General features: G+C 37.8%; 1 protein-coding gene across 1 annotated transcript; it reads left to right on the top strand.

Annotated features, from left to right (window-relative positions):
- Positions 1–17,534: 17,534 nt before the first annotated feature.
- On the top strand, positions 17,535–24,650 carry LOC142635235 (la-related protein 6A). The gene is made up of 11 exons (XM_075809431.1): positions 17,535–17,968; positions 18,412–18,493; positions 21,517–21,611; positions 21,699–21,770; positions 21,842–21,921; positions 22,041–22,125; positions 23,374–23,421; positions 23,520–23,585; positions 23,654–23,824; positions 24,078–24,171; positions 24,263–24,650. The coding sequence occupies exons 1-11, from the start codon at positions 17,648–17,650 to the stop codon at positions 24,388–24,390; spliced, it is 1,242 nt and encodes a 413-aa protein (XP_075665546.1). The 5' UTR covers positions 17,535–17,647; the 3' UTR covers positions 24,391–24,650.
- The last annotated feature ends 1,493 nt before the right edge of the window (positions 24,651–26,143 follow it).

The following is a 26,143-nucleotide window of genomic DNA, read 5'->3' as shown; positions in this document are numbered from 1 at the left end:
AAGCAGTTCTGGTAGGCATGAACATGTTACATAAGATGGGTGGAAAGGAAGTCCATGCGTTCTCGGACTCTCAGTTAGTGGTCGGCCAGGTCATGGGGACCATGGAGGCCAGGGACACAAGAATGCAAGAATATCTGGCCCAGGTCAAGCGTTAGCAAGCAGAATTTGACTCCTTTGTCTTAGCTCACATCTCTAGGAGTGGGAACACTCATGCCGATTCCTTGGCTACGTTAGCAACGTCCTCGGCTCAGGACTTGCCTAGGATTATCCTTGTGGAGGATTTGCTGGAGCCAACTCTTATCCCCGCCAGGGCGGCTCGCGTCCATCTAATAAGGTTTGGACCTAGTTGGATGGACCTAGTCGTATCTTTTCTTAAGAACGACATCCTCCCTGAGGACAAGTCTGAAGCAGAGAAGGTGCGTCGAAAGGCGCCACGTTTTTGGCTATCCGAGGATCAGAAGCTGTATAAACGATCATTTTCAGGACCGTACTTGTTGTGTGTGCACCCTGAATCAACGGAAGCGTTACTGGAGGAACTGCATGAGGGAATTTGTGGGAGCCACACTGGGGGAAGGTCCTTAGCCCATAGAGCTCTAACTCAGGGTTATTGGTGGCCCAACATGCAAAGAGAGGCACAGGACTATGCCAGAAAATGTGATCAATGCCAGAGGTTCGCCCCTAATATTCATCAACCTGGTGGGGTTCTTAACCCTCTCTCCAGTTCTTGGCTTTTTGCGCAGTGGGGATTGGACATAGTGGGGCCATTTCCGAGAGCAACAGGAAATAAAAGATGGCTTCTTGTGGGAACAGACTATTTCACCAAATGGGTTGAGGCCGAGCCCTTAGCAAATATCAGAGATATTGATTCCAAGAAGTTTGTCTGGAAAAATATTATCACTAGATTCGGTATACCACACACACTTATCTCCGACAATGGCGTTCAATTTGACAGCAAGGCCTTTAGGAAATATTGTGGTGACATGGGTATCATAAACAGATACTCCACCCCAGCTTATCCTCAGGGAAATGGGCAAGCCGAGGCCGTTAACAAGGTCATAGTCAGTGGGCTTAAGAAAAGGTTGGATGATGCGAAAGGCAAATGGGTAGAAGAGCTCCCTCATGTTCTATGGACGTATCGGACCACACCACGCAGGTCCACGGGAGAAACGCCATTCTCTATGACTTATGGAGCCGAGGCGGTGATACCTCTGGAATCTGGGTTTCCCATCCTAAAGACAAGTTCTTTTAGCCTGGAGAATAACAATGGACTCCTGGAGAAAGGTCTTGATTTACTCGAGGAACGACGCGAGGCAACCATGGTCCAAATGGCTTATTATCAACAGAAGCTAAAACGGAGATATGATGCCCACGTGAAGCTAAGGCCACTTTCACCTGGGGATCTTGTAATAAGGAAAGTTGTAGGCACTTCTAAGAACCTAGCTTGGGGTAAGCTAGGACCCAACTGGGAAGGCCCCTATCGTATTGTTTCAGTAGCAGGCATAGGGTCATATCGGCTAGCTGACCTAGATGAAAGAATTGTACCACGTCCGTGGAATGTAAATAATCTTAGAAGGTATTATTATTAATAAAATGGGGTTTTTTCAGTTAATATTTCAAAGTTATGAGTACCTCTGACACCTGAAGCTACTGTTCTTAAGAATCAAACAGAAACTTGGTTAAGTGCAGTCCTCAGACCATAAACCTTGTGGAAATTGATGTCTTGTCATTTGTTAAACAGAACCTTAGTTATGCCGGGTCCTCGGACCTCCTACTTTGGGGAAATTAACATTTGAAGCTACTGTTCTTAAGAATCAAACAGAAACTTGGTTAAGTGCAGTCCTCGGACCACAAACCTTGTGAAAATTGATGTCTTGTCATTTGTTAAACAGAACCTTAGTTATGCCGGGTCCTCGGACCTCCTATTTTGGGGAAATTAACATTTGAAGCTACTGTTCTTAAGAATCAAACAGAAACTTGGTTAAGTGCAGTCCTCGGACCACAAACCTTGTGGAAATTGATGTCTTGTCATTTGTTAAACAGAACCTTAGTTATGCCGGGTCCTCGGACCTCCTACTTTGGGGAAATTAACATTTGAAGCTACTGTTCTTAAGAATCAAACAGAAACCTGGTTAAGTGCAGTCCTCGGACCAAACCTTGTCACTATTCTTAATATTTTGTCACTATTCTTATTCTTATCACCCCTTTTTATGGAAATCATTATCTCATCATTTATTAATTTGGATCTCAAGTTCTTCATTCTTAAGTGTTAAGCAAAATTTTTGCAAGGAATGGTCTTTGGACCTTACATCCTGCTGAAAGCAATATGTCAGATTACAAAGGTTTAACTGTCATATGGGTTGTCTAACTTTGGTGTTATTTGATGTCTAAATTAAGTTATGCGGCAGTTTTGAAGTCATAGTTAATTGCATGGTGGAGTTGTACTTATTTATTCTGCTTCCCCTTTAACTGTTTGTTATTAAAAGCTCTCATGGCAAGCACAAAAAGAATAAAATAAAACCAAGACAACGTGAACAAAAATTGAATAAAAGTCTTCTTCATTAATTATATACAAAGAAGGGGAGTACAGAAAATTCCTATACTAGGCCCTAAACTAGGGAAGGGGGGTCTTGAAGGAAGCTGCTGCCAGCCTCAGTACTCTTCAATTCCAGTTCAAAGGTTGACAAAACTTGTTTCCCTTTATCTGTTGAAGGAACGAGGGGCTCCACACTTTTGATCTGCTCCTTCTCAGCACCACCACACTCGTCCTTCTCTTTGTGGGAACCTTCAGGTTCTGTAGGAGCAGGAACGAGCTCTTCCACTACAGGAGGAAGGGCAGGGGAGGCAGCAACAGGAGGGTCTTCAATTTCCTGTATGTCTAGGGGGAGCCAGATGTTCTCGGGCTTCCTCAGCTCGGAAGCTTGAGGAACCTCTGCTGCATTCATGGCCTCTCCCCAGACCTGCTGACAGTACTCTCGGCACAAGGCCGCGAAAGCCTCTGTCAGCTCTTCTTGCATTCTGGTCACCCCCTCCTGATAACTGGCATTCTTCGCAGCCTCCAGTGCGTGCTGATGGGCGCGAGCCTCCTCCTTGGCCCGCGTAAGCTCCTTTTCCAAGTCAGAGCATGCCTGTTGGACTTGGGCGAGCTCGTCATCCTTTTGACGAAGGAGCTTACGTTGCCCCTCCACTTGGGTTGTCATCGTCTTCAAGCTGGCCTTGTCACCATCTCTTTCTCTTTTCAAGTCGGCCAGCTCTGACGTGATCTTCCCGTTCTCTGCTAAGGCCTAGCCTAGGGATCTTTCTGTCTCCTGTCTTAGCTCTTGCTCCATCCCAGCGCGCTTCCGAGAATCCTCCACGAACTTCTCGTCCGCGAAAACCTCTTGGATGGACTACAAATGTGCTAGGAGGTTAAAAACAGTGAAGTTGCTTACAAATAAATATAAAATATAAATGTAAGGTGGAACTTACCAGAGCTAAGCCCCTTTTTAAAGAGAGGAACAGCTACGGCTGGCCCATCTTCTCCAAGGACTCCATGTCCCTGGGCAGCAGAAGAGGGCGCTCCAGCACCTCGGCTAGATGGTGAGCATGGCCTTGCTGGACTGCCCTGATACTGGAATGGCAGGGAACGGGAACGCTGTCTAGTCTCAAGTCAGGAGACCAGGTAGCTGGTGCTCGGCGCACCTTGGCTACGTCTCTGATCTCCCCGCTTTCAACTGAGCGGGCGCACCCTTTACCCTTGTCCAACTTCTGCTGCTGGGTCGGCGCAGGCTGTTTCATCTTCTTTTGTTTTTCTCCTCCAGCCCCCTTGACCTCTGCTTTCCTTTTCTTTTTAGGGTCTTCGGCTAAAGGCTTAGGATCGGATGGAGAAGGAGGAGGTGGTGGCAAGGTAGGGGGAACTTGGGACTTTCTTGCTCCCTTCTTTGCCACACGGGCACCTCTATCGGTCATGAGATCCTTAAGCGTGTCCATTTCTTCTTCGATTGAACTGTCGTCTGGTCGCGCTATCACTAGACCCGCGATCCCAGAGGCCTCGACTTCTTCTTCTTCCTCGTCGGAAAGGATGACGAACGGGTTTCCACGAGGTCGTGGGGAGTCCTCGAGTCGAAACTGGTCTATCTCCTCGTCCAAAGTGTTTGAAGAAGATACTTGCTCTTCTGGGACAACTGTTGCCTGGGAGAGTGTAGCTAAAGGGACGGCAACAATCGGTTGTAAATACAGTATGGTGTTAGGGCTATCAAGGAGGTCGCGATCGTCCAGGAAGTGAGGTCTGGCTACGTTGATCTTCCTACGCCGCCGGTCACCTGCAATAATGGCGTTCTTTATTGCTTGGAAGTCCGAGGATACGGGGTCGTACCTTAGAATCAAGTGAGCAGCCCTAAGTTGTAGGTCGTCGCTGACAAACACCTCGGAGCGCAGTACCCGGTTTAGATCTGCAACGTTGCAGTGGCTCAAGCGTGGGCGCACGTGTTGCTTATCTGCAAAGAAAGATATCAAAGCAAACAAACATGGTCAGATTCACACAACATATAATAAACTTAAATAAACATCAATACATAAGAATACGCATTTTTGTGAGTGTTAGAGGAAGTTGTGCGCTGGGGGGATACATCCTAAGGTGTCGCACCTGGATCTCCCCACTCAACTGGGCAGTGGAGGCCGTCGTGCCAGTTCCCAGAGACAATCAAGTAGTCGTCCTTCATGCTTTTGTTGGATTTGGGCAGACAAGAGATTAGCCTAACGACATTAGAGCGGGATTTAATGTAGTAACCTACATTGGTAAGTTTATGGCACTCGTACAAAAAGACGACATCGTGCCAGGTGAGGTTTAGACCCATTTGCTCATTTAGAGCATCGACGCTACCCAAAACTCTAAAAACGTTTGAAGTGCACTGATCGGGACACAACCGGTAGTTGCGGAGGTACTCCCTAGTTACAGGTTTCATTGGGAGGGTCATCTCACCCTCTACAAAGGCTACCATTGGGATGATAACCTCTCCCTCCTTTCTAGAGCCGGCCACGGCTTCCGCCGGGCAATATTTTAAACCTACATCGCTGGGAATGTGATACTTGGCTCTGAAGCCTTCCATTCCAGCGGCGGTATCAACTAGACACTTGAACTTTCCCATCAAATGTGAACGAAATGTTAAATTCTAAAAGGGGGAATGATTATAAGGAGAGCCGAGGACAGGGTCCGAGGAGAAAGGGTTAAGAGAAAAAAGGAATAAGAACTTACAGACTTGAAGTTGTGCGAGTTTCCACGGAGTTGTGTAGACAAAAGGTGATTGCTGATGTTTTGATGGGATTAGTCTCTGGAGAAATAAATGAAGGCGCAGGTTCCCGAAGCGTCACGACGTGCGAGAAGCGGCCTCAAAATTATATTTGTCCCGCCCAAATTTTCATGGAATGATAAGGACCGTTGGATGTTCATCTCACCGTTGAACGTGAAGGACAGGGTATAACTTACGGTAATAAATGCGCGCGTTTTTTAAAATAAAACCGCCAAGTGTCACCCTCCGGAACGCGAAACGGTTTTCACACGTGTGGTTATTTGCAGAAAGTGTGGAGGAGGTGTTCGTTGGATCAAAACCCTATTTTTCTCCTCGGATGATGAAAAATAGAGTTTTTAGGGGCTATTGTGGGGAGTAAGAGGGGCCAAATGGGCATATGGGCCTTTGGACTGTAACATGGAGGGCCGACCTGCTCCAGGATTAAATTCTATGAGTCGGCCCATACGCCGAGGGTCCGAGGATACAGCCGAGGACGAGCTTCTCCTCGGAAAAGCCCTAGAGAATTCAAAGTTTCATTATGAAGGTCAAAGCACAACCCTGGAAAGACCAGTGGTTAAAAGGGGACATCCTGAATCTTCTAGATGCACCAGTATTAAAGAAAATATCAAGAGTAAAGGCTGCCACCTCCGCATTAAAGGCTCTGCACCTACCTCCCTGGCCACATTAATGGGGAGGTGATCCCTGAACAGTGAGGTGGAAACTTCTAGTCACTGTTCAAAAAGTATCAGGGAAGGAAGTATAAAAGGGGGGTAAAGGCCAAAGAAAAGGGGATGGGAAAACTAAGAAAGAAATTAAGAACTTGTAATTTTGAAGGAAGAAAGAGAAATAATAAAGAAGTAGTCCTCGGCTCGAGTCCGAGGAGATCCATTTGTCATTATCGTTCGTTATTTACTTGTGTTTGCTTATAAAAGCCTGTTATCAAGCTCCCAGCATTTTTAACCTAGGTTTCAAGCCCACACTCTACAAATCTTATTGTTTAAGGCTCATTGGGCCTGAGCCCGTGATTGTCTTTGGGTCCAGGTGCAATTGTACACTTACATTAATAATTTTTCAAGCATTTGATTGGTTATTTATGTATGAATGAGTATGGTTGTGTAGGTCAATAATTAATATAATACTAGTGGATTGAGTATTCTCATTTATTTTATAATATTTTTATAAAAATAATAACAAATAAATAATAACAACGGCATAAAAATTAAAATGTTATACATATATAATGATAACTAATAATAAATTATCGTATAACAATTTCAAAATATGAAAACTAATAGATAGAAATTATAAAACATCATATATTTGCATGTGTCTATTTTTTTATTATCGATAAATCAATATGTTTATGTTATTTTTTATTAAATTTCATTTAATTTAAGTTTATTAATATCCTTGTTGAAAAAAAATTTCTGGAACCGCAAATGCATGGCTCATAAATTGATGAATTGTTCTGAAATGACTTGGGCTAGAACGTGTGATCCAGCGTTTGCAAGCATGCCCTACCAAAAGGTCCAAAACAACCTAGCCCAACAATGTCTGAAAACCTCAACCTGACATGCACATTAGTAAATTCAAACTGCTTCATAAAATTAAACATCCATTATAGTCTCAGGAAAATTTCTAGTAACATACAATCAAACATGATTTTGTAAGAATTTTACTTAAAACTTAATTCAAGAGAAAAAAATTTAATACATTTATCAATTAACAATTATATTATGTGCATATGTAATAATAATTAACAAGAAGATGTGAGAAATTTACATACTAAATTATATTATTTAATGACCTCACGAGCAATTAGAATGCTTTCCTCAACTGGTCAGAATTAACAAGAGTTTTCTTTTCTCTTCTCACACCCCTTGCAAGTGTGGCCTTAATAATATTTATAATATTTAAAAAGGACATGACCAGCCATAAAATCATTTCTATCGTAATAATAATTCATGTAATAGATATGTTGCATTCATTAATTTCATTAATGAAGAAGTTCATTAACATGTCATTACTTTTGTTACTCCATAGTCCATACTAACGCATGGATTCATCTATTATTCATATCCAAAATCACTATATTGATAGCACCTCTGGTAGGAGGCCAAGTTACTAGCAATGACACGATAAATTTATTAAGGCCAATGCTGAACGTGCATGAATCTCATTATGAAAGGACTGCTGAGATTATTATGCATCAACCAACAAAAGACTAGCCCTTATTGTCTTTTATAGTTTGAGCAATTTTAACTTGCACCTTCTTTCCATCATGGTCCAACAATATACCTATAAGAATAGATTCCATCATGATGGATATGGTCAAGTCAAGGACTATAATGAATACATTCATAATCTTAGTCTACAAAATCAAGTAAACATATATCAATATTCCAATATTTTACATAATAAAAATATTGCAAAATTTCACAAGAAATTTTGAATAATTAATTATTGATAATAGAAGGATCATAAAATATCATGTTGGCCACATTATTCTAACATATTTGAATTAAAAAGAAAAGTACATTTGTAGGAGGATTTAAAAACATTTTCAAAATATTTTGCTTCATTTTTTTTTTCCAGTTGAATTTCATTGTCTTGTGCTTGGTTGGGGCCGCTTCTCACTAACGCACCCACACATCTATTCACTTCTTTACATGGTTTTGAAATCCGGACCATTCATTGAACCGTAAAATGAAGAGGTTCAAGGTTTTTGAGATTGGACCGAGGTCGAACCGTGATGACGTCATAATTAATTTAATTAAATAAAAATTTAAATTAAATTAATATAAATATAAGAAATAACTAAAATAATTAAACTAAATATAAAAATCTATCTTTCAAATATATATTTTTATATCATAACTTTCAGAAGACAAATAAAAAATATCAAATACTAAGCAAAGGTAGATATAGTATTTATTTATATGTTGATTAGTTAAACTTGTGATAGCAATAATAATATACAAATTATAAGGACACTTATATTATATTAAGTAAAATAAAAATTGTAAATTATTTAATAATTTTAAATTAAAATAATTATATACTCAATTACACTAGCGTGGGGGGCGGGGGCATCCACTATCCATGCAATGTTGTCCCAAAGGCAAAAACCACATATAGCCATATAAGACCAAAAGAAGACAGCCCCATTATTTGTCACGTCACGTTGGGCAAATGAAAAAAAGGAGTGGCTGAAACTTGTCTACCTTCCCAGTTTCGAATGTAATCATGTGGACTAAAGGGGCTTTGGAAACACAAATAAAAAAAGAATACAAAAACTAAAAGAGAGTGGAGATGGACAAATGAAAAGAGAAAGGGGAAAAAGAAGAAAGAAGAAGAAGAAGGAGAAATAGCAGGCAGCAGCAGAAGATGAAGGCGTGACCGGCGACTTGTACAGTTGTACTTGGTGCAGCCCCTGCCTAGTCGTCTTCTTCTTTACTGTTTATTATTATTTTTTTCCTACCAATCCTTTGGTACTAGATCTGAAATAAATCCAAAGTGTACGAAGGTGTTAGCTGAAAAAAAAGACCGTGAGAACTGTTTACTGTTCTAAGAACCGTGCGGTTTGACCGCGGTTTACACGGTTTCATGCTTTTTCTTGGTACGGGGTTCTTAGAACTAAAAGAACCGGAATGAGGAGAGGTCCACGGTTAACCCGATCGGACCGTACGGTCCGGTCCGGGTTTCACAACCAGGCTTCTTTGTAATAGCAATTAACATTTGGTACATCAAACAACTGCAATTGTCAACAAAAGAAGAGAGACTATTATTAGTATTATAAAGAGTAGGAAAAAATTCAAACACTTTTTATCAATTGATTTGATTCCGTCCAAGCATTTGTTACATTTTGACTATATTTCAGCCAAAAAGAAAAAAAAAATGAAGATATGCAAAACAATCTCCCGGCAATATGCACTTCTTCAAATCCGTTGGGGTTAAGGTTATGTCTGCCTGTGCATAACACGAATTCTATCATAAAAGCTTATGAGTATTAAAGTTCCCATACCTAAAAACTTGCACAATGCATTTTGAAATTTGAATAGTGTTACCAGAAGGGACTTATTACGGTATTTTGATTGGAAACTAGATTAAAATTTAACCATATATTCTTTTGTGTGATGGCTAGGTTGCACTTACTCTACGCCCAAAATCGATGCGGCAAGCCTACACCCACCCACCATTGTCCAAAACTAGTTTGTGCATGATACTTCCTAATAGCGTGTTTAGAAGTTCGGAACGAAAGGAAAGTAAAGGGTAAAGTGTGGAGGAAAAGAGAGAGGAGAGGAAGGGTTAACCAACCATTCTCCTTATTTAGATGTTTAAAAATTTTGGTCGCGTTAATGGATATCTTTAAAGCAGTGTTAATAGACCATTCATCTTGCCTAAAATTATATTGTGCCTTCTCAACCTTGTTCTTGTAGCTCGTCATCACATACAATGGAGAAGAGAGTCAATATGGGTCATCCCTATGATGAGTGTCATTCTATCTTTTAACACCTTCCTCAATTTGGGTACAAGTACTAGGTGGGCTGCCATCATCTTGGCTCCAGTTCTATGTTTTGGTGGGTTTTGCACAGTTTTTATGATATTTTTTTAGGATAATTACGAATTTGAAGCAACTAAACGATCAAAACATTTTCTTAAGAATCACATATCTTAATCTCTTATTTTCTCTATCCTTTTCAAGAAGGAAAATTTAGGGTCCATTTGGATAGAACTTATTGCTGAAAACTGAAAATGCTGTAACCAAATAATTTTTAAATGTATGAATAATATCGTGGGATCCATTTAAAAAAAATTGCTAAAAAGTGATATTTGTGGGTCTCGTGAACAGTTAAAAGTTACGGCTACTCTTTATGAGCAGTGCATGAACAGTAGCCGTAATTGACAAATTTGTCGTGCAAAAAAAAAAAAGGTAACGTGAAAATGTGAAACGCAGCAAAATTTAATCTGTATCCAAACGGATACTTAAAATTAAAGATTTCATCATTGTCATAAAATATAAAGCAATGAGATTTTGACCTGGAATTAATGCAATTAAGGACCAATCAAAATTAATTTCTCATAATCACATGGTTTATTTTGTAACGCGCTAGATTGCATATTATCGTTAATTCTTAATGTGGCTTGATCTTTTGATTGGGTGATTGAATTCAAGGGGGTAGGGAAAAGGAGAGGGGGGGGGGGGGGAGTGCAGTTGCCCCCAGTTCTTCTCAATGAATTTCAAATTGTAGTAGTACTAAATACTTATGTGTTTTCCCCTCTCCCACATATGACAATCAACTTTTTACTTATTATATGTACTAGTTTGTAACCCCATGTACATGCATGGATATACTTAAAGATATACAATAAGATATATAATATAATTATTATATATATAATTTAAATACTATTGATAGTCATTTTTATATTTTGTTAACTCTTTAAAAAAAATTCTAAGAATATTATTAGGTATAAAATGTAAATTGTACTTTTTTTTATTGTGAAGCACTTTTTGTTTTTTTACGATTCATTTATTCTAGACTCTTTAATTTTTGTACTTAATAACTCACTTGAATGAATCTATATATCTATATGTATATATATATATATAATAATAGGTGAAACTGAGAGAAACTCAAATCAGAATTCCAAATTAGAGTTCTAATTTTGCGCCATGTGTCTTAAATTATTTATTCTTAAAGAGTTTTTTTTCATAATTTTAGAATCAAATGTGGGACTACATCATAAATATTCATCCAAGTGAGTTATTAAGTACAAAAATCAAAGAGTTTAGAATAAATGAATCATAAAAAAAATGCTTCACAATAATTTTAAAAAAAAGGACAATTTACATTTTATACATAATAATATTCTTACAATTTTTTTTAAAGAGTTATCAAAATATAAAAATGACTATTAATAGTATTTAAATTATATATATAGAAATTATATTATGCATCTTGTGGGGAGTAAAAGGACCCAAGTGGGCATATGGGCCTTTGGACTGTAGCATTGAGGCCGACCTGCTCCAGAATTAAACTCTACAAATTGGTCCATACGCCGAGGTTCCGGGGATACAGCCGAGGGCGAGCTTCTCCTCGGACAGATCCGAGAGAACTCAAAATTTCATTATAAAGGTCAAGGCACAACTCTGGAAAGACTGATGGTTAAAGGGGGACACCCTGAACCTTCTAGATGCACCAGTGTTAAAGAAAATATCAAGAGTAAAGGCTGCCACCTCCGCATTAAAGGCCCTGCACCTACCTCCCTGGCCGCATTAATGGGGAAGTGACCCTTGAACAGTAGAGCTGAAACTTCTAGTCACTTTCCAAAAAGTATCAGGGAATGAAGTATTTAAGGGGGGTGAAGGCCAAAGAGAAAGGGGGATCTGCAACAAATAAAGAAATTAAGAATTGTAACTTTTAAGTAAGAAATAGAAATAATACAGAAGTAGTCCTCGGCTTACGTCCGAGGAGGCCAATTTACAATTATCTTTTGTTATTTACATGTGTTTGTAACTCTTAGCCTGTTATCAAGTTCTCAGTACTCCTAATCTAGGTTTCAAGCCCACACTCTACAAATTTTATTGTTTAAGGCTCATTGGGCCTGAGCTCGTGGTTGTCTTTGGGTCCAGGTGCAATTGTGCGCTTACACATCTTATTATATATTTTTAAGTGTATCCATGCATATGCATGGAGTTACAAGCTAGTATATAATAATATGTGAAACTGAAAGAAACTCAAATTAGAATTCCAAATTAGAGTTCCAATTTTACGTCATGTGTATTAAATTTTTTATTCTTAAAGAGTTTTATTTCTTAATTTTAGAGTCAAATGTGGGGCTACATCATAAATATTCATCCAAATGAGTTATTAAATACAAAAACCAAAGAGTTTAGAATAAATGAATCATTAAAAAAAAGTGTTTCACAATAATTTTAAAAAATTGACATTTTACATTTTATACCTAATAATATCCTTACAAATTTTTTAAAGAGTTAACAAAATATAACAATGACTATCAATAGTATTTAAATTATATATATAGGAATTATATATGCATCTTATTATATATCTTTAAGTGTATCCATGCATATGTATAGGGTTACAAACTAGTATTTATAATGTGGTATCACGTTTGATTCTAAAATTAAGAAATAAAACTTTTAAATATAAATAATTTATGACACATGACGTAAAATTGGAACTCTAATTTGTAATTCTGATTTGAGTTTCTCTCCATTTTACTTATTATTATATAATAATATATAGGAATTTTGGTTAGCGTGTCAACAAGAAACCAAATTTTACATTCAGGTGGCAAGGCTATTATTAAATGTTGGGTCCCACTTAATAATAATAATTAGAAACACTTGAGTTGTACTTCTATTACATAACATTTTAAAAGCATTCAAGGCGTTAAGAGCATTCACATTAAGGGTTTTAAAAATTTTAGCATTTAGCATCTAAAAAATCAATTTTATAGCATTTAACACATCATTTTTGAATACATCTAACATCAGAACTTCTATTTTTTTAACACTTCATTAAAATATTATTCATTTATCATTTTTTTATTCTCATCACCCAAGCCACCGCAAACCCACGGCATCACCCACGGCACAACCCACAGCACCACCCATGGCACAACCCATCGGCCTCAACCCACAACACCACCCACGGCACAACCATTGCTTTTTCCTCTCATCCTTTCTTTGCCTCAACCCATGGCACACTAACCACAAACCCACCACCGTTACCCAACAACCTAAGTAAAGTAAAAAAAAAAAAACTCCATCAGTAACCCAGTGAGACCCATCGAGCAACACCACCCACCGCCGTTCCTTCTTCCATTCTTTAGATTAGTTTTCTACACCCAAAACCTACCACAAAACCCCAGCCAAAACCTACCCTAGCCACAAAAATAACCACCATCATAACGGTCCAGCCTCTCCGATCCCCTCTCCAATCTCAACTCCAGCCAAGAAGGCCAACGCCAACTCAAGAATGCCGACCATGAACTTAGAGAGGGAGAAGAGACGCACTAGAGATAAAGAAAAAAAAAACAGAAAGCTGAGACTGGATTGAGAGGGAAAAAAAAAAGGGACAGAGAGAAATTATATTTTATTGAGAAAGAGAGAGAAACCTAATAAAAAAGTATTTTATGTTTTGAGATTGTTGCTACACTGAGCTGCCATCTATGGCAGCCCACTATAGCTGGGAGTTAAAAGCTATAAGATTTAACATTTTTGATGTAGTTTGTTTTTTGTATGTTTGATGTTAATAATAGCATTTCTAGCATTTTAACATTCTTGATGAGAATGTTATAAGGTACATATAAAACTTCACACATATATTATTATATTCTTAATATTTATCCATTGATTTTTTTTTTGAATTTATTTTAAAGAGTTAATTACATGCTTAAATTGTGTGTATTTAGATTAATCCCTTGATTTGATTGTTATTAACTATGAATTAATTATTATTTTTATTTTAAGAGAAATTTTATGTTTACAATATTTTCACAACAAATTCTAAGTGGCAGGTTGTTATTAGTTGTTATATATGGGTAAAAAAGTAATTTAAGTTTTGAATTTAAATTAGAACCGATAACAGCTTTCCACCTATGATTTGTTGTGAAAATGTTATAGACGTAGCACCCCTCTTTAAGATAATACTATGAAATATGTAGTTAATTGAGATTTTAAAGAAACCTAATCATAATAATGAGTTCGAATTAATTTGGAAACAAACTCATATCGAAGTAGATTTTGCAATTAAATGAATTAAAGTAGGTAAGAAAAAAAATGAAATAAACTTTACAGTTTATATTAGATTGTATATGACAATTATATTAGCATATAGTTGTTTATTTATGTTGTTATTGTGGTGGGCCTTTTTGCGTCTTAGGCTGGACTGCTCCTGTTGTACCATGACTTTATGATTCTAGGGTAGGAGAGTTGAGACTGGCCTAACTGAAACACACATTAGGCCAGCTTGTGTGCAAGTTGGGCCCCCTTTTGTGCTAACGCGTCCTGGCAGGAGTCTTGAGCGTATCACGTACTCATGGCAAGAAAAACTATTACAAGTGTTATAGCAGGAAACACAATATTGCAGGATAACTAAAACACTTTTGGTTTTCTATTACTCTTGGTTTTCTGTGTTCTTCCTTTTTTTACTCGTTTTCTTTATTTCTCCCTACTTCTTTATATCTCTTGTTTACCGTTGCTCTTTATATTTCCTCTTTTTTTTCCTTCCTTTTTTTCTCCCCCCCTTTTCACTGTGCACGTCTATGGCCTTTTGTATTACTTGCCATGACATGATTTGTCATTTTTACCAATTAACTGCTTTTGGCCTATTGTGGGTGTCTTTCTAGGACTGTCTACTAGTCTGCCAGCTACCTAGCCACCACCACCACTACACTGTGTTGGTTGTGTCACGCCTCATTCTTAGATAAAAGTGGTTTTGTTTTGTTTTTACTCCCCCTTTATATTCTCATCCAGATAAGGGTCAAACTTCTCCCTTACCAACCTCTATAGCATGCACCTAATGACTTCAGCTCATGTTTACCTCTTTTGAATGAGATGTCATCCTAGTAGGACATTTCCCCCAAAAGAGCTTAAGCGGGAACCCCAAAATAGGCTCCCCCTTCTCCCCACTGCCAAACCACACCCTCTTTTACCTTTGACCCATGACTCACCTCCCTTGTATTGGCTAAGTAGAAGTAGGCGGTGCCTAAGCTCTGTGTGCATGCTCCACTTCCATATGAGTCCATTATTTTTATGGCTCTCATACGTTTGCCATTGCCACCAGATTTGTCCGATTCTGCTGCACACTCTTGTGTTTGTTTAACTCTTGTGGCGTGAATGAGCCTTTGGGCTTTCGTTCTTTGCATCTCATTTCTTCTTTGGGCTGGGCATAGCTTAAATGTAGGCTTTCTCTTTTTTAATTTGGCCCATGTCCCTTTATTATCCTGTGTCCGTGGGTTGGTTGTGCTCCTGCCACACCACCGTACTATTCATGCTATGATATCATTCACCCTTTTTTGCCTTGTTGTTACCTCTAGGTTTGCAAACTGAAGCGCCTGTCATGCCATGCCATGCCAATTTTTTACATTATTCATTCTTTTAGTCTTTACTGCCCAGCATTCCTGCTGTGCTAATCCATTCAATACCCCAAGCTTCCTCTGCCCATTTCATTCTTTCCTACTTCTTTCATTCCCATGAGCTTTTACTAAATATTTTGGGCTTCCCTGACCCAATTACCACATCATTCGCCTTTGGGTTTATTGGCTTTCGAACTAACCCCATTTCTAATTTCTTTCTTTGGGCTCCTTCGGCCCATTTTTGCTTTCTTTCCATCTCTTATGATTCTCATGGGCTTACTGCTTTATTCTTTGGGGCTTCTTTGGCCCGTTTGCTTTCTCTCAGGCCACTTATTATTTTGTGGGCCTGTGGACCATTATTTCTATCTAGCCCAATAGTCTTTACTTTACTGCTTTCTTTCTCCACCTTTTTCATATTGTTAGGTTTCTTTTTCCATTGGGCCATTTCGTTAAAAATGGGTATCAAATGTTATTTGTGTTGATCAATATTTCTTAAATTAATTTTACTTTTAATCTTGTCTATTTATCTCGCCCCCTAACCCAAAATCCTGGCTCTGCCACTGGTTGGATTATTATGTTATTTTATGTCATTTTGATTGTGATGAACTAAATTTTATTTTAGAGTGGTGTTCATGTTTATCAAATGGTCCAAATGTAAAATGACATTTTTACTCTTTAGTTAATTCAAAATTAAGGTTTTATCTCCTAGAGTTCGTTTGGTTGGAATGATTTTTGGAGAGATGAAAATTAAGGAAAAAAAATAAAAGAGAAAATGAATAATTGAAGTATTTGGTTGGGGGGGGGGGTGATTTTCTTTCGTCCTCGTGCCCAAATTTTGAGGGGGTTTTTTCCTCTCTCCCTAAATTGGAGAGAAAATGGGCTTAGATGATAAATTACCCATTTGCCCCTTTCCCTCTTCCACGTTATTTGTTTTGTCTTTGTTTTTTTTTTCAATGTTAAATGTTCAGTTTTATTTTTAATTTTTAATTTTTAATTTCTTATTAATTTTTGTGTGTAATAGGGGTATGATGATAAATTTATACAAACAGTATTTTTTAAATAATTATTATTTTTAATTAAACAAGAGTTTTTTTAAATAATTTTTTTGCTTTTACTCCCAACCAAACACATATGAACAAAAACTAAGGACTTAGTTAGCTCCTATACTCTAGTGCAACTAGGAATGGCAACGGGTCGGGTTCGGGCCGGGTTTGTGCATACCCGGACCCGACCCGCGGGCCAAGACCCGGAACCCGGACCCGGCCCGATTATTAATCGGGTTTTTTTCCCGGGGCCCATACCCGCCTTGCAGGGCCCCACGGGCCCCGCGGGCCCCGTTTATCTTCTTGGGCCCAAATCTAGCCTAACAATTTTTTTTTTTAAGCCCATTAATTTTTTTCCCTAGATTCAAGCCTATTCAAGCCATTTAACATGGCCCAAATGCCAAAATTTGGCATTTAGGCCACATTATAGGGCAACCAAATCAAACCAAATTATAAGTTAATCATAAATCAATAAATCACAACTAAGATTTTAAATCAACAAATCACTTAAAAAGTTACAAAATAAATCCCACAAGTCTAGGAAATTACAAAATGTCTTATCCTCCAACTAACAAATGAAAAAGACTAAGAAATTCTTACAAAATGTCTTATCCTCCATAACCGGATTTTTATCCGGGGCGGGTTTCAGGTCGGGTTTCGAATTTTTTTTATAAAACCCGGACCCGACCCGAACCCGCTTCGGGTTTTTTTTAAAAACCCATACCCGACCCTATTCTTTATCGGGCCGGGTAAAATCCGGCCCATTAGAGTCGGGCCGAGCCGGGTATCTGCGGGCCGGATCAAAATTGCCATCCGTAAGTGCAACACAATACGAACGTGTAATAATGTTCGATTTTTGCCACTTATATCATCGTGTCAGCCCAAGTGCAAGGGGGAGCTAACCTTTACACAAAAAGCTTGAAAATTTTCAAAAAAGTCCGAGGTGAGAGAAAACAATAATGACGTTTGGGGGAAATTTGAAAGATTGAAAGGAAGCGGTGCGGCTTTGTGCCAAAAGTATTTGACAAGAAAAGACGTAAAATGACGAAATTGTCCTTATGAGGTAAGGACTCATCAGTGTTGGCATCTCAATATAAAAAGGGGTCAGAGACGGAGTGGCAGAGAGGGCAGGGCAGGAGAAAGGAAGGCAGTTTTTTTTTTTTTTTTCAGTTCTCTTTTTTATAAAAAGAACGCCTTTCTTTGCTCTCTTCCTCCTCCTCCTCCTCATCAATGGAAGGCCTCGAGGTCGAGGGTCCTGCCTCCGCCTCCGCCGCCCACACGGGCCCACCTGAATCACAGGATCTTGACTACTCTTCACCCGTTGGATCTCCGGACCACGAACACCACCACCACCACGACGTGCTTCCCGAGATTCACGCTCTGCCATCCGATGACGATCATGATCATGATCACGATCCCGATCCCGATCCCGATCACGGTCCAGAGCATGAGCATGAGCAAGAGCATGAGCAAGAGCAAGAGCAAGTTCAAGGTCCCCCTGGTGGGCCTGCCGTCCTCACCGATGATCTCAAGCATAAGATTATTAAGCAGGCAAGATAACACCTCTCTCTCTCTCTCTCTCTAAAGAGGTTTTTGATCTAAGAAATCAGGTCGATTTGACTTGACCTAGGAATGTAGAACTGGACTCCTAAGGTTTTTGTTTGGTTGTCTAGAAAATGCTGGAAAAAAAAAATGAAGGAAATATGAAAGTTGTTATTTTTAGCAATATTTGATATGTGAAGTGCCTTTGAAACCTTTGGTAAATTAAATGAATGCACCTTTGGTAAAATTTGAAACATTTAGATGGCTCCTACAACCCCATAAGAATGGAGTGGTGTGTGAGGTTAGGGGTTCAAGACTTGTCAAGACTGATACTTGTCATTTATTACCAATGCAAAAGTAGTTGCTTGGGATTTTTTGTTAGTTCTATTGATCCAAAGTATAGGTGTTATGTAAGTCCTCAAGTACCATGGAATTCTTTTGTGGTTTTTCAGGCAGAGTATTACTTCAGCGATGAAAATTTGCCAAACGACAAGCATATGATGAGCTTGGTGAAGAAGAATAAAGAGGGGTTTGGTAAGTCTCCCAACTTTCGTAATTTGATTTAGCTCTATGTTGATGGTGGCATAAATAATGCAAGCATTCCACATTACAAACACATGAATAATTGTTGACGGAGATAAATTTAACTAGCTAGTTTTTTTATTTTTTAATATTGTAACATACTAACATCCATTACTTCCATATTCTTTAAATCTATGCTTTTGGAATCCAAACAAATATGTAGTCTTTGTGACGCTCCCTTGGCAGTGCTTTGATATCCATCCGATAATATCAAGAGGGATGCTAAAACATTTTAAAAACTTAGAATCTGTTGAAATAAATTTTCCATATTCTATAACATTAGCCACAAACACAGGGCCACCGGATTCAATCTTTTTTAGCCCTTAGCACAATCATTTTTTATACAAGACTTCAATGCTTAATCAACATTGTCTCATTCCCGCATATTATTCTATTTCTATCAGTATTATTTAAGGAAAACATTTCATAATTAGAAAGACAAGAATAGGGATCATGAAAATGATGAGTAAAGCAGGTACTTCTGACAGGTTGCCCTGCCTGGATGTTTTCCTGGTGCAGCAAGTTCTTGCTGTGCCGAGCATCTAGGATTGGTCTGAATGACAACGCACCTAACTGCAGACTGATTCCTTCTCTATTCTTATAAGTCTTTTTGCCGGGAGCAGTTTTTGGTTTTGGCTGCACCCAGTTTCTAGGAATGGTCTTAATGACTATCCCTGCCTGATTTAGTTTGTCCTCAATACATTTCTACTTTGGATAGGCAAAATACATTTAATTTTCAAAAATTATTCTTGGTCCATGAGTCCTGGTTTCCCTTAATTATTATGTTTGGGGTTGGAACAAAGCCAAGAGCCTTGTAGCTCAACTGGCATCTCTTGGTGTTTCCAATGAAGATGTCCAGGGTTTCAAATTGGATGCAGAGGTTGGACTCTCTAAAGTTCTTATTTGTAGTTGGCTATATTAGAAAATACATTCTTAGTCAATCCTTTAAAAAAATGAATACATTTTTTCTGCAATGTTCGTTCAAATCCTTTTGACTGTGTCCTGCCCCTTGTTGCAGTAGTATCCATCCAAATCTTTTGATGGTGTCTCATGCACAGCAGCACATGTCCATTTGTATTTTGGAAATAATGCAATTGCACATAAACCTATGAGAGTTAGAGTTTTGATTTGACAAGTTGATGTACATTTCAGTGGGATTCTTTTAAAGATTGATTAATTTTACTAAAGAATAGAAGCTCCCTCATTTACACAAGATATATGCATAAAATACTCCAAATAAATTATGATGAATGAAAGTTACAATCTAAAGGAGTAAGAATCTTAAACATTGATTTTTACTAGATAACCTAGACTTCCACACCCTCAAATGTGCGATGAATCCTCTCCTTTTACAAAAATCCAAGAAAAGGCATAAAGGGGCTAGATTCCAAATGGAGGAAGAACACCAAACCAATTCTTCGAACCAGAATATAGCTCATCGAAACTCTTTCCATGAAAATGTAATTTCCTGAACCTCTTAAATTTTTCCTGATTTGAATGAACATCAAATTTGCCATCACAATAGAACCTCCACCTCATGTGATTAGGACGCCCATTGTTTAGGATATCAGAATACAATATATCAAATTTAGAATCAACTACATTTTTTTCTAATAATTAAATTAAAAAATAAATTAAAAATAAATCTTATATTTCTTGAGCTTGTCTTTTGTTCTGAAACTCCAAAAAAAAGATAGCTGGGGCGTCCTTGTCAGCTGCAATGATATGCGACTTCAGGTAGATCACTTCAATGATTGGTTTCCATACCATATGTTAATCCAAAGCCTGATCCAATTGTCATCCCCTAGCACTTGCTTTACATACTGCAAATCTATCCCTACTTCCACTAGTACACTTCCATATACTACATCCATGGGTACTTCTTACCCTTATCAACCATCAACCCCAATGCTCCCCATATTTCAAACCAATGTTCCATTTATACAAATGAGAACATTCCTCCGATAATGTCATAGCCATTTGTCCAACATGGCTATGTTAAAAGTGCCATGGCTATTTCTTGGGATATGTTGCTTGTCAGCCTTTATTGCTGGATTTTAAGTGATTGAGGGGATAGGACCTAACATGTCTTAGGCAGGGTGCAGCCTTGCAGGGGTGACTTTCATTTTTTTATAATAATAAAAAAAAAACCTTTTTTTTTGTCCCCCCCCCCCCCTCTTCTTAAGAGAGGGTATATAGGTTAATGTGTGTGCCTTATTAATTGATAATGGTGGTTTGAAGGATTGATAACAGGTTTGATGGCAGTACTTACAAATAGTAAGTAAAAGAATGTTGAATGGCATAAGTAGCACATAATGTTGAATCCATATGTCCACTTTCCTGAAACAACTTCCAACTCTATGCTTGAGCTTGCTGACCCTTTCCTTAACCACTTCTGACTCAAGGGCCCTTAACTTTTATGATGGCTGGAATATGGAAGCACCGATGCAGTCACCGCATTTTTTCTTTCTTTTGATAGATCACCACTCATTTATTGCCAACATAGGATCCATCTCTCTCTCTCTCTCTCTCTCTCTCTCTCTCTCTCTCCCTGTCTGTCCTTTTTTGTGCATGTGGGTGTGTGCAAACTTCAATCGCCACGTTCTAGTCAACCTGTTTTCCTCTTGCTAGGGAAGAAACTTAACATACCAATGGAGAAGATTTTGCTCCTATGGTTTTATTGAATTTTTTAGGGGCACGCCCAAAGAGTAATTCTAAACCTTTTTGCATGTATGTCTATTTGAATCTATGTGTTTGTCATGCATATGCACAAGGATATGCAAATAGAGAGTAGTAATAATAATTATCTTCTTATCTTTGTTGCAATTGGGTTGCTACCTTACCCTTGAGTTTATATTTTATGGGTTAATTCCCCCCCCCCCCCCTCCCCTCCCAAATCTAAATTTAGAATCTTTTATATATATTTATTTTTTGGGTAAATAAATGATACTTATTTTATCATATTTTCCTTGCAGTTCCTATAGCAGTTATAGGTTCTTTTAGGAAAATGAAGAAGCTCACCCGTGACTATAAATTGATAGCGGCTGCACTAAGGGAGTCTTCATTCCTTGTAATCTTCTTCTTTCCCTTTTTAGTGACATTGGAATGCTCAATATGCTAAAAGTCATATTCAAGATCTATTACATAACAACTGCAGGTTGTGAATCCAAATGGAAAGAGGGTGAAACGACTTCATCCTCTTCAGTTAACTGAGCCTAGGGATCCAAAGGTACCACTTTTGAGGGCATTGATATTTTTCACTCAGATGTAATTTTGTAGAATCTAATTTGTGGACCCTAGTTATGCACTGTTTTGGTAGAAAATTTACCTGAGGATCATTCTATGGAGAACATTCAGAGGATATTTGGTGGAGCTGGAAAGTATGATTTTTTCCTCATTTGTTTTCATGTGGTCAAGTTGCTCTTCATTTGTTTTTCGTGTTGTCATAGTGGTGCCTTCTGCTTTTTGCTGATTGTAGAATTTCATTTTTAATTTTCAGGGTAAAGAATATATGTTTTCGTGATCCCCATGCAGTAGAAGAGTCAACGAAAGGCTCCAAGCCTGATATGCTGATCAGTAGTAAGGTGTGCAACTGGAAAGGATTGACTTTGTTGCTTTATTATTTATGTCCTTTTCAAAAAATATTCTTTAGCATTGTTAATGCTGAATTTTGAGATGCTTGGAGATATGAACAAAGTTTCTATCCAAAGAGAAACTCTTCAAGCATTTCATATATCTCTTTATGGGTGCGAATTTTGAAAATTTAACCGTTGAATTTCATGTTCTTTATGTTCTTAACATGCATATCAAATTTCGTTCAAATTAAATGTTATTTACTATTTGATCAATAAACTTATTTATACACAATTTTAGATCACAAAAATTTGAAATTTTAACATTTGTTTGATAATATAGCAATTGATCTTTGATCTTCTTGAAATTTTGCAAGCACAAAGGATATAATAAGAACATGCAATTCAACGATTAGATTTTTAAAATTCACATTCAATATAAAAATATATGAGGAGTTTGTAGGGTTTTTCTCTAAACTAGTTTGGAGAGAACCTTTTTTCTTTATATGAGAAACTTTGAGACCTATGTGGAGGTGAATTGCTAGTGCTATGTCCCCTTTTTTGTTTATTTGTGCTTTAGATGGAATGGTTTATATGAAATGCCATGTGCATACTACCAGATGTTAGAGCCTGTGTGTGTGTATACATATTATTTATTGATTTGTGCCCCCATAGCACATCCCCAATGTACTTGGGTTGGCTTTTTTATTAATAATATCTTACATTACCTATCAATATATATATATATATGATGTTTTTGCCTCTTTCGTACATTTCTTATGTACGAGGCTGTTTCTTTCTATATATTTTCTATATTACTTATCAAGAAATATATATATATATATATATAATTGCTTAGAGGTCACTTGGAGCTTGAATAGTTGAATATGTTAGAATCTGTACCAAAGTTGTAATTTTTATTGTAGTAGGAGCCTTGTATAAATGATTGCAATCACTTGTTCTTGGCTACTTTCATTTTCAGGAAATAACTTGCTCTTGCTACTTTTGTGTTCAACTCTTTGTTGACTTTATTTATGCTCCTTTTTTTCTTCTCTGGGTGAAAATGGAATGCTATGCATGTAAGTTGTCCACAGCATGTAGGCCTAGTGTGAGATGCGTGCTTACTTTATCTAATATTTATTTGAGGAGCATTCCAGTTTTCTGGGTTTTTCAAGGTGCTGGAAATATTTTGTGCGTGTAGTTTTGATTGTATTATTTTGATTGGCAGCTTTTTAAAAGGTTTCTTGTTTTTGAATGTAGTTACATGCTCTTGTGGAGTATGAGACTGTGGCAGCTGCTGAGAAAGCTGTGAGTATCAAGTCCTCTTTCAAATATTTTGGCAATTTGGTTGTGTTGTTTGGATAACTAATATTATAGGCTTGGTACTTTCCTGGTAATTGGATCAGGTGGCTACTTTGAATGATGAACAGGACTGGAGAAATGGTATGCGGGTCAAGCCTCTTAATAGAGTGGTAATTCACGTGACCTTCCATCTCTAATTTTGGCAAAATAGGTACTTGTGTTAATTTCTCTGCTTTAGGGAAAGTATGGGCAGAGAAGACAACCATGGAGGGGATCTGATTCTGAGAGGAATAATACTAGCCGGGGATCTGATTCTGAGAAGAACAGTACTAGCCGGGGATCTGATCATACAGGAGATGAGGAAAATCATAACTTGAGTGAGCATCATGATGATATACCTGATGAAGAGGTCAGTACTGTAAGGATACATATATCAGCATCGCCTTTGATATACCCTCCTTTCAAATTTTCGTATCAGAGCATATTGTTGTTTGAGTTGTATCAGTATATTATACATTATTCACTTCTACAGTAGCCCTAGTATAAGACACTGAAATGTTATGGAAATTAATTTTTTGTTTTCTTACATCAGACTTTGTTGTTGTACAATGAAATAGAAGAATGCCCTGCATATTCAATTACGTTTTATGTCTTCATTTTAGGATGGGGAGCATCTGTCCAAGGAGAAAAATGGGCATAAAGGTCGAAATCAAGGAAGACCTAGAAGGCAGAATTATCGTGGCAACAATGGGCTAGGTATCAGACAAAACTGCCGCGTCTTGTGCCTTTCCTTTTTTGTTGATAGTTACATTTAATTTAACCCAGACATTGATACTGTTACCCTTAGGTCATGGAAGAACTTCATCAACTCATCCCATTGAAGCCTCGAAGCCACCTCCTGGGCCAAGAATGCCTGATGGAACTAGGGGATTCACAATGGGGCGTGGTCGGCCTCCCATTTCCAATCAAAGTTAGCAAGTGTTTTGAATCTTTGATCACCAGATGGAGAGTAATTCTTGCACTTGATGCACTTTCCAAATATCTTTTGGTGATCTGGGAGTCAGAAGTGGGTATATCCATGATGGATTATTTCTGAACCACTTGGATTTACAAATTGTGTCATGATAATTACTTCTGACTCTATTGTTACACTAATGCTTGTTAGATTTGGTTGTAACATTGTGATTAAAAAAAAAAAATATGACCGCAGTCAGTATTCAGCCGTGGTTGCTCCATGGAGACGGTGTGGATGTCTTAGTTTCATCTATGCCAAAAATGTTCATAAGTTTTTTCTCAAAGCCAACAAAGGACAGTGAGTTGGAAGTGATGGCACACCTCTGGCCAAGTGTGCACTACTTGTGAATTAAAACCAATAGGAGTTGGCTGCGATTCACCTAACCTTCTGCAAGTTTGTGGAGAGTTACTAAAAAGTTGAATCTGTCCGTGTTCTTTTGTACATGAGTCTGTCACAGGCAAATCTCCCTGAGAGTATTCACATAAGTATTTGTAAAATAGAATAAGCTCCACATTTTGCTCAATCAACCCCGGAAACCTCTTATATCAATCTATTTATAGTTGTATAAAATCCATTCACAACTAAAATAACCATGTAATTTACCTTTGTTCTACTTATTTTGCATTTAATTTTTTACTCATTTTTACATATCTCGAGAATGAAAGAAGGGAAAATAGATTGGGTATTATTTGTGAAGAGAAATACAAGTAAAAAAATTTGACATTTTAATAAAGTAGAGTTTAGAATAAATAATTAGGTGTTCGTAATTTAAAGGCGAAAATGCACTTTTCATCTTCACATTTTGAGTCAATTTTCATTTTGGTCCCAAAATTAATCTTGTTACAAATTTTGTCTCTAAAAAAAAAAAAAATTGTTTTTAAAATAGTTCCTGTCGTCAACCCATTGACGGAAACTTTCTACGTTGCAGACGGAAGGTCCTGTTTGCTGACGTAGTCATTAAAATATTATTAAAAATAATTATTTGGAATTTTTAAATGTCACGTCAACATTTTAATTAATAAAAAATTAAAACAAAAAAAAATTTTAATTTCTCAATTTTAATTTTAATTTTAAAAAATAAAAAACAAAACAAAAATTTTACTTTTTCAGTTTTAAATGATTTTTTTATTAATCTAATTAAATTAATTCAAAAATTCAAAAAGCTTGATGTTTCTCATTTCAGAGAACAACAAGCTTCAATTGTCTTTTTATTACAAATCTAAACAATACCAAAAATGTCTTCCTCCTCCCTCTCTCTAATCAACAAGAACGAAGACCAAAAAACAACTCAAACTTTCCTCCTCTCATCAAGAACACCTGAAGCCAAAAACCAAAAAAGAAGAGAAAAGAGGAAGATATCGATCTGGGTCGAACAAGACGATGGACTGGGTGGTGGAGGGAACGAGCTGAAGGAAGATCTGAACGGTGGAGGTGACGAGCCTCGGTGGATCTGGGTTGTCGGATTTTCTCTCCGATCTCTCTGTCTCGGGTCTTTTGGCTTTGTGTGGTGGGTCAGATTGGCCTTTCTCTCCTCCGTAGACCTCAGCGAGTCCACCTCCACCACCGAAGCGGCGACGCTCTTCTTCAGATCGGTCATTCTGTTTTAGTCTTGTTGGGGTTTGTCTTGTGGGTCATGCTGTTTGGGTCTTGAGATCGTGAGGGTTGATCTTGATTTTGATCTGGGTCTGTGTTTGATCTCTATTTGTGATCAGG

The sequence above is a fragment of the Castanea sativa genome, chromosome 5 (assembly GCF_040712315.1).
Source record: "Castanea sativa cultivar Marrone di Chiusa Pesio chromosome 5, ASM4071231v1".
Taxonomy (NCBI): domain Eukaryota; kingdom Viridiplantae; phylum Streptophyta; class Magnoliopsida; order Fagales; family Fagaceae; genus Castanea; species Castanea sativa.
This window is presented reverse-complemented; position numbering and strand designations above follow the sequence as displayed.

Excerpts from the sequence above, each read along its gene's own strand:
- LOC142635235 (XM_075809431.1), top strand. The coding sequence starts at position 17,648 with ATGGAAGGCCTCGAGGTCGAGGGTCCTGCCTCCGCCTCCGCCGCCCAC. Across the intron at positions 23,422-23,519 it reads TGGCAGCTGCTGAGAAAGCT|GTGGCTACTTTGAATGATGA; the intron begins GTGAGTATCAAG and ends TAATTGGATCAG. Across the intron at positions 24,172-24,262 it reads TCGTGGCAACAATGGGCTAG|GTCATGGAAGAACTTCATCA; the intron begins GTATCAGACAAA and ends TGTTACCCTTAG.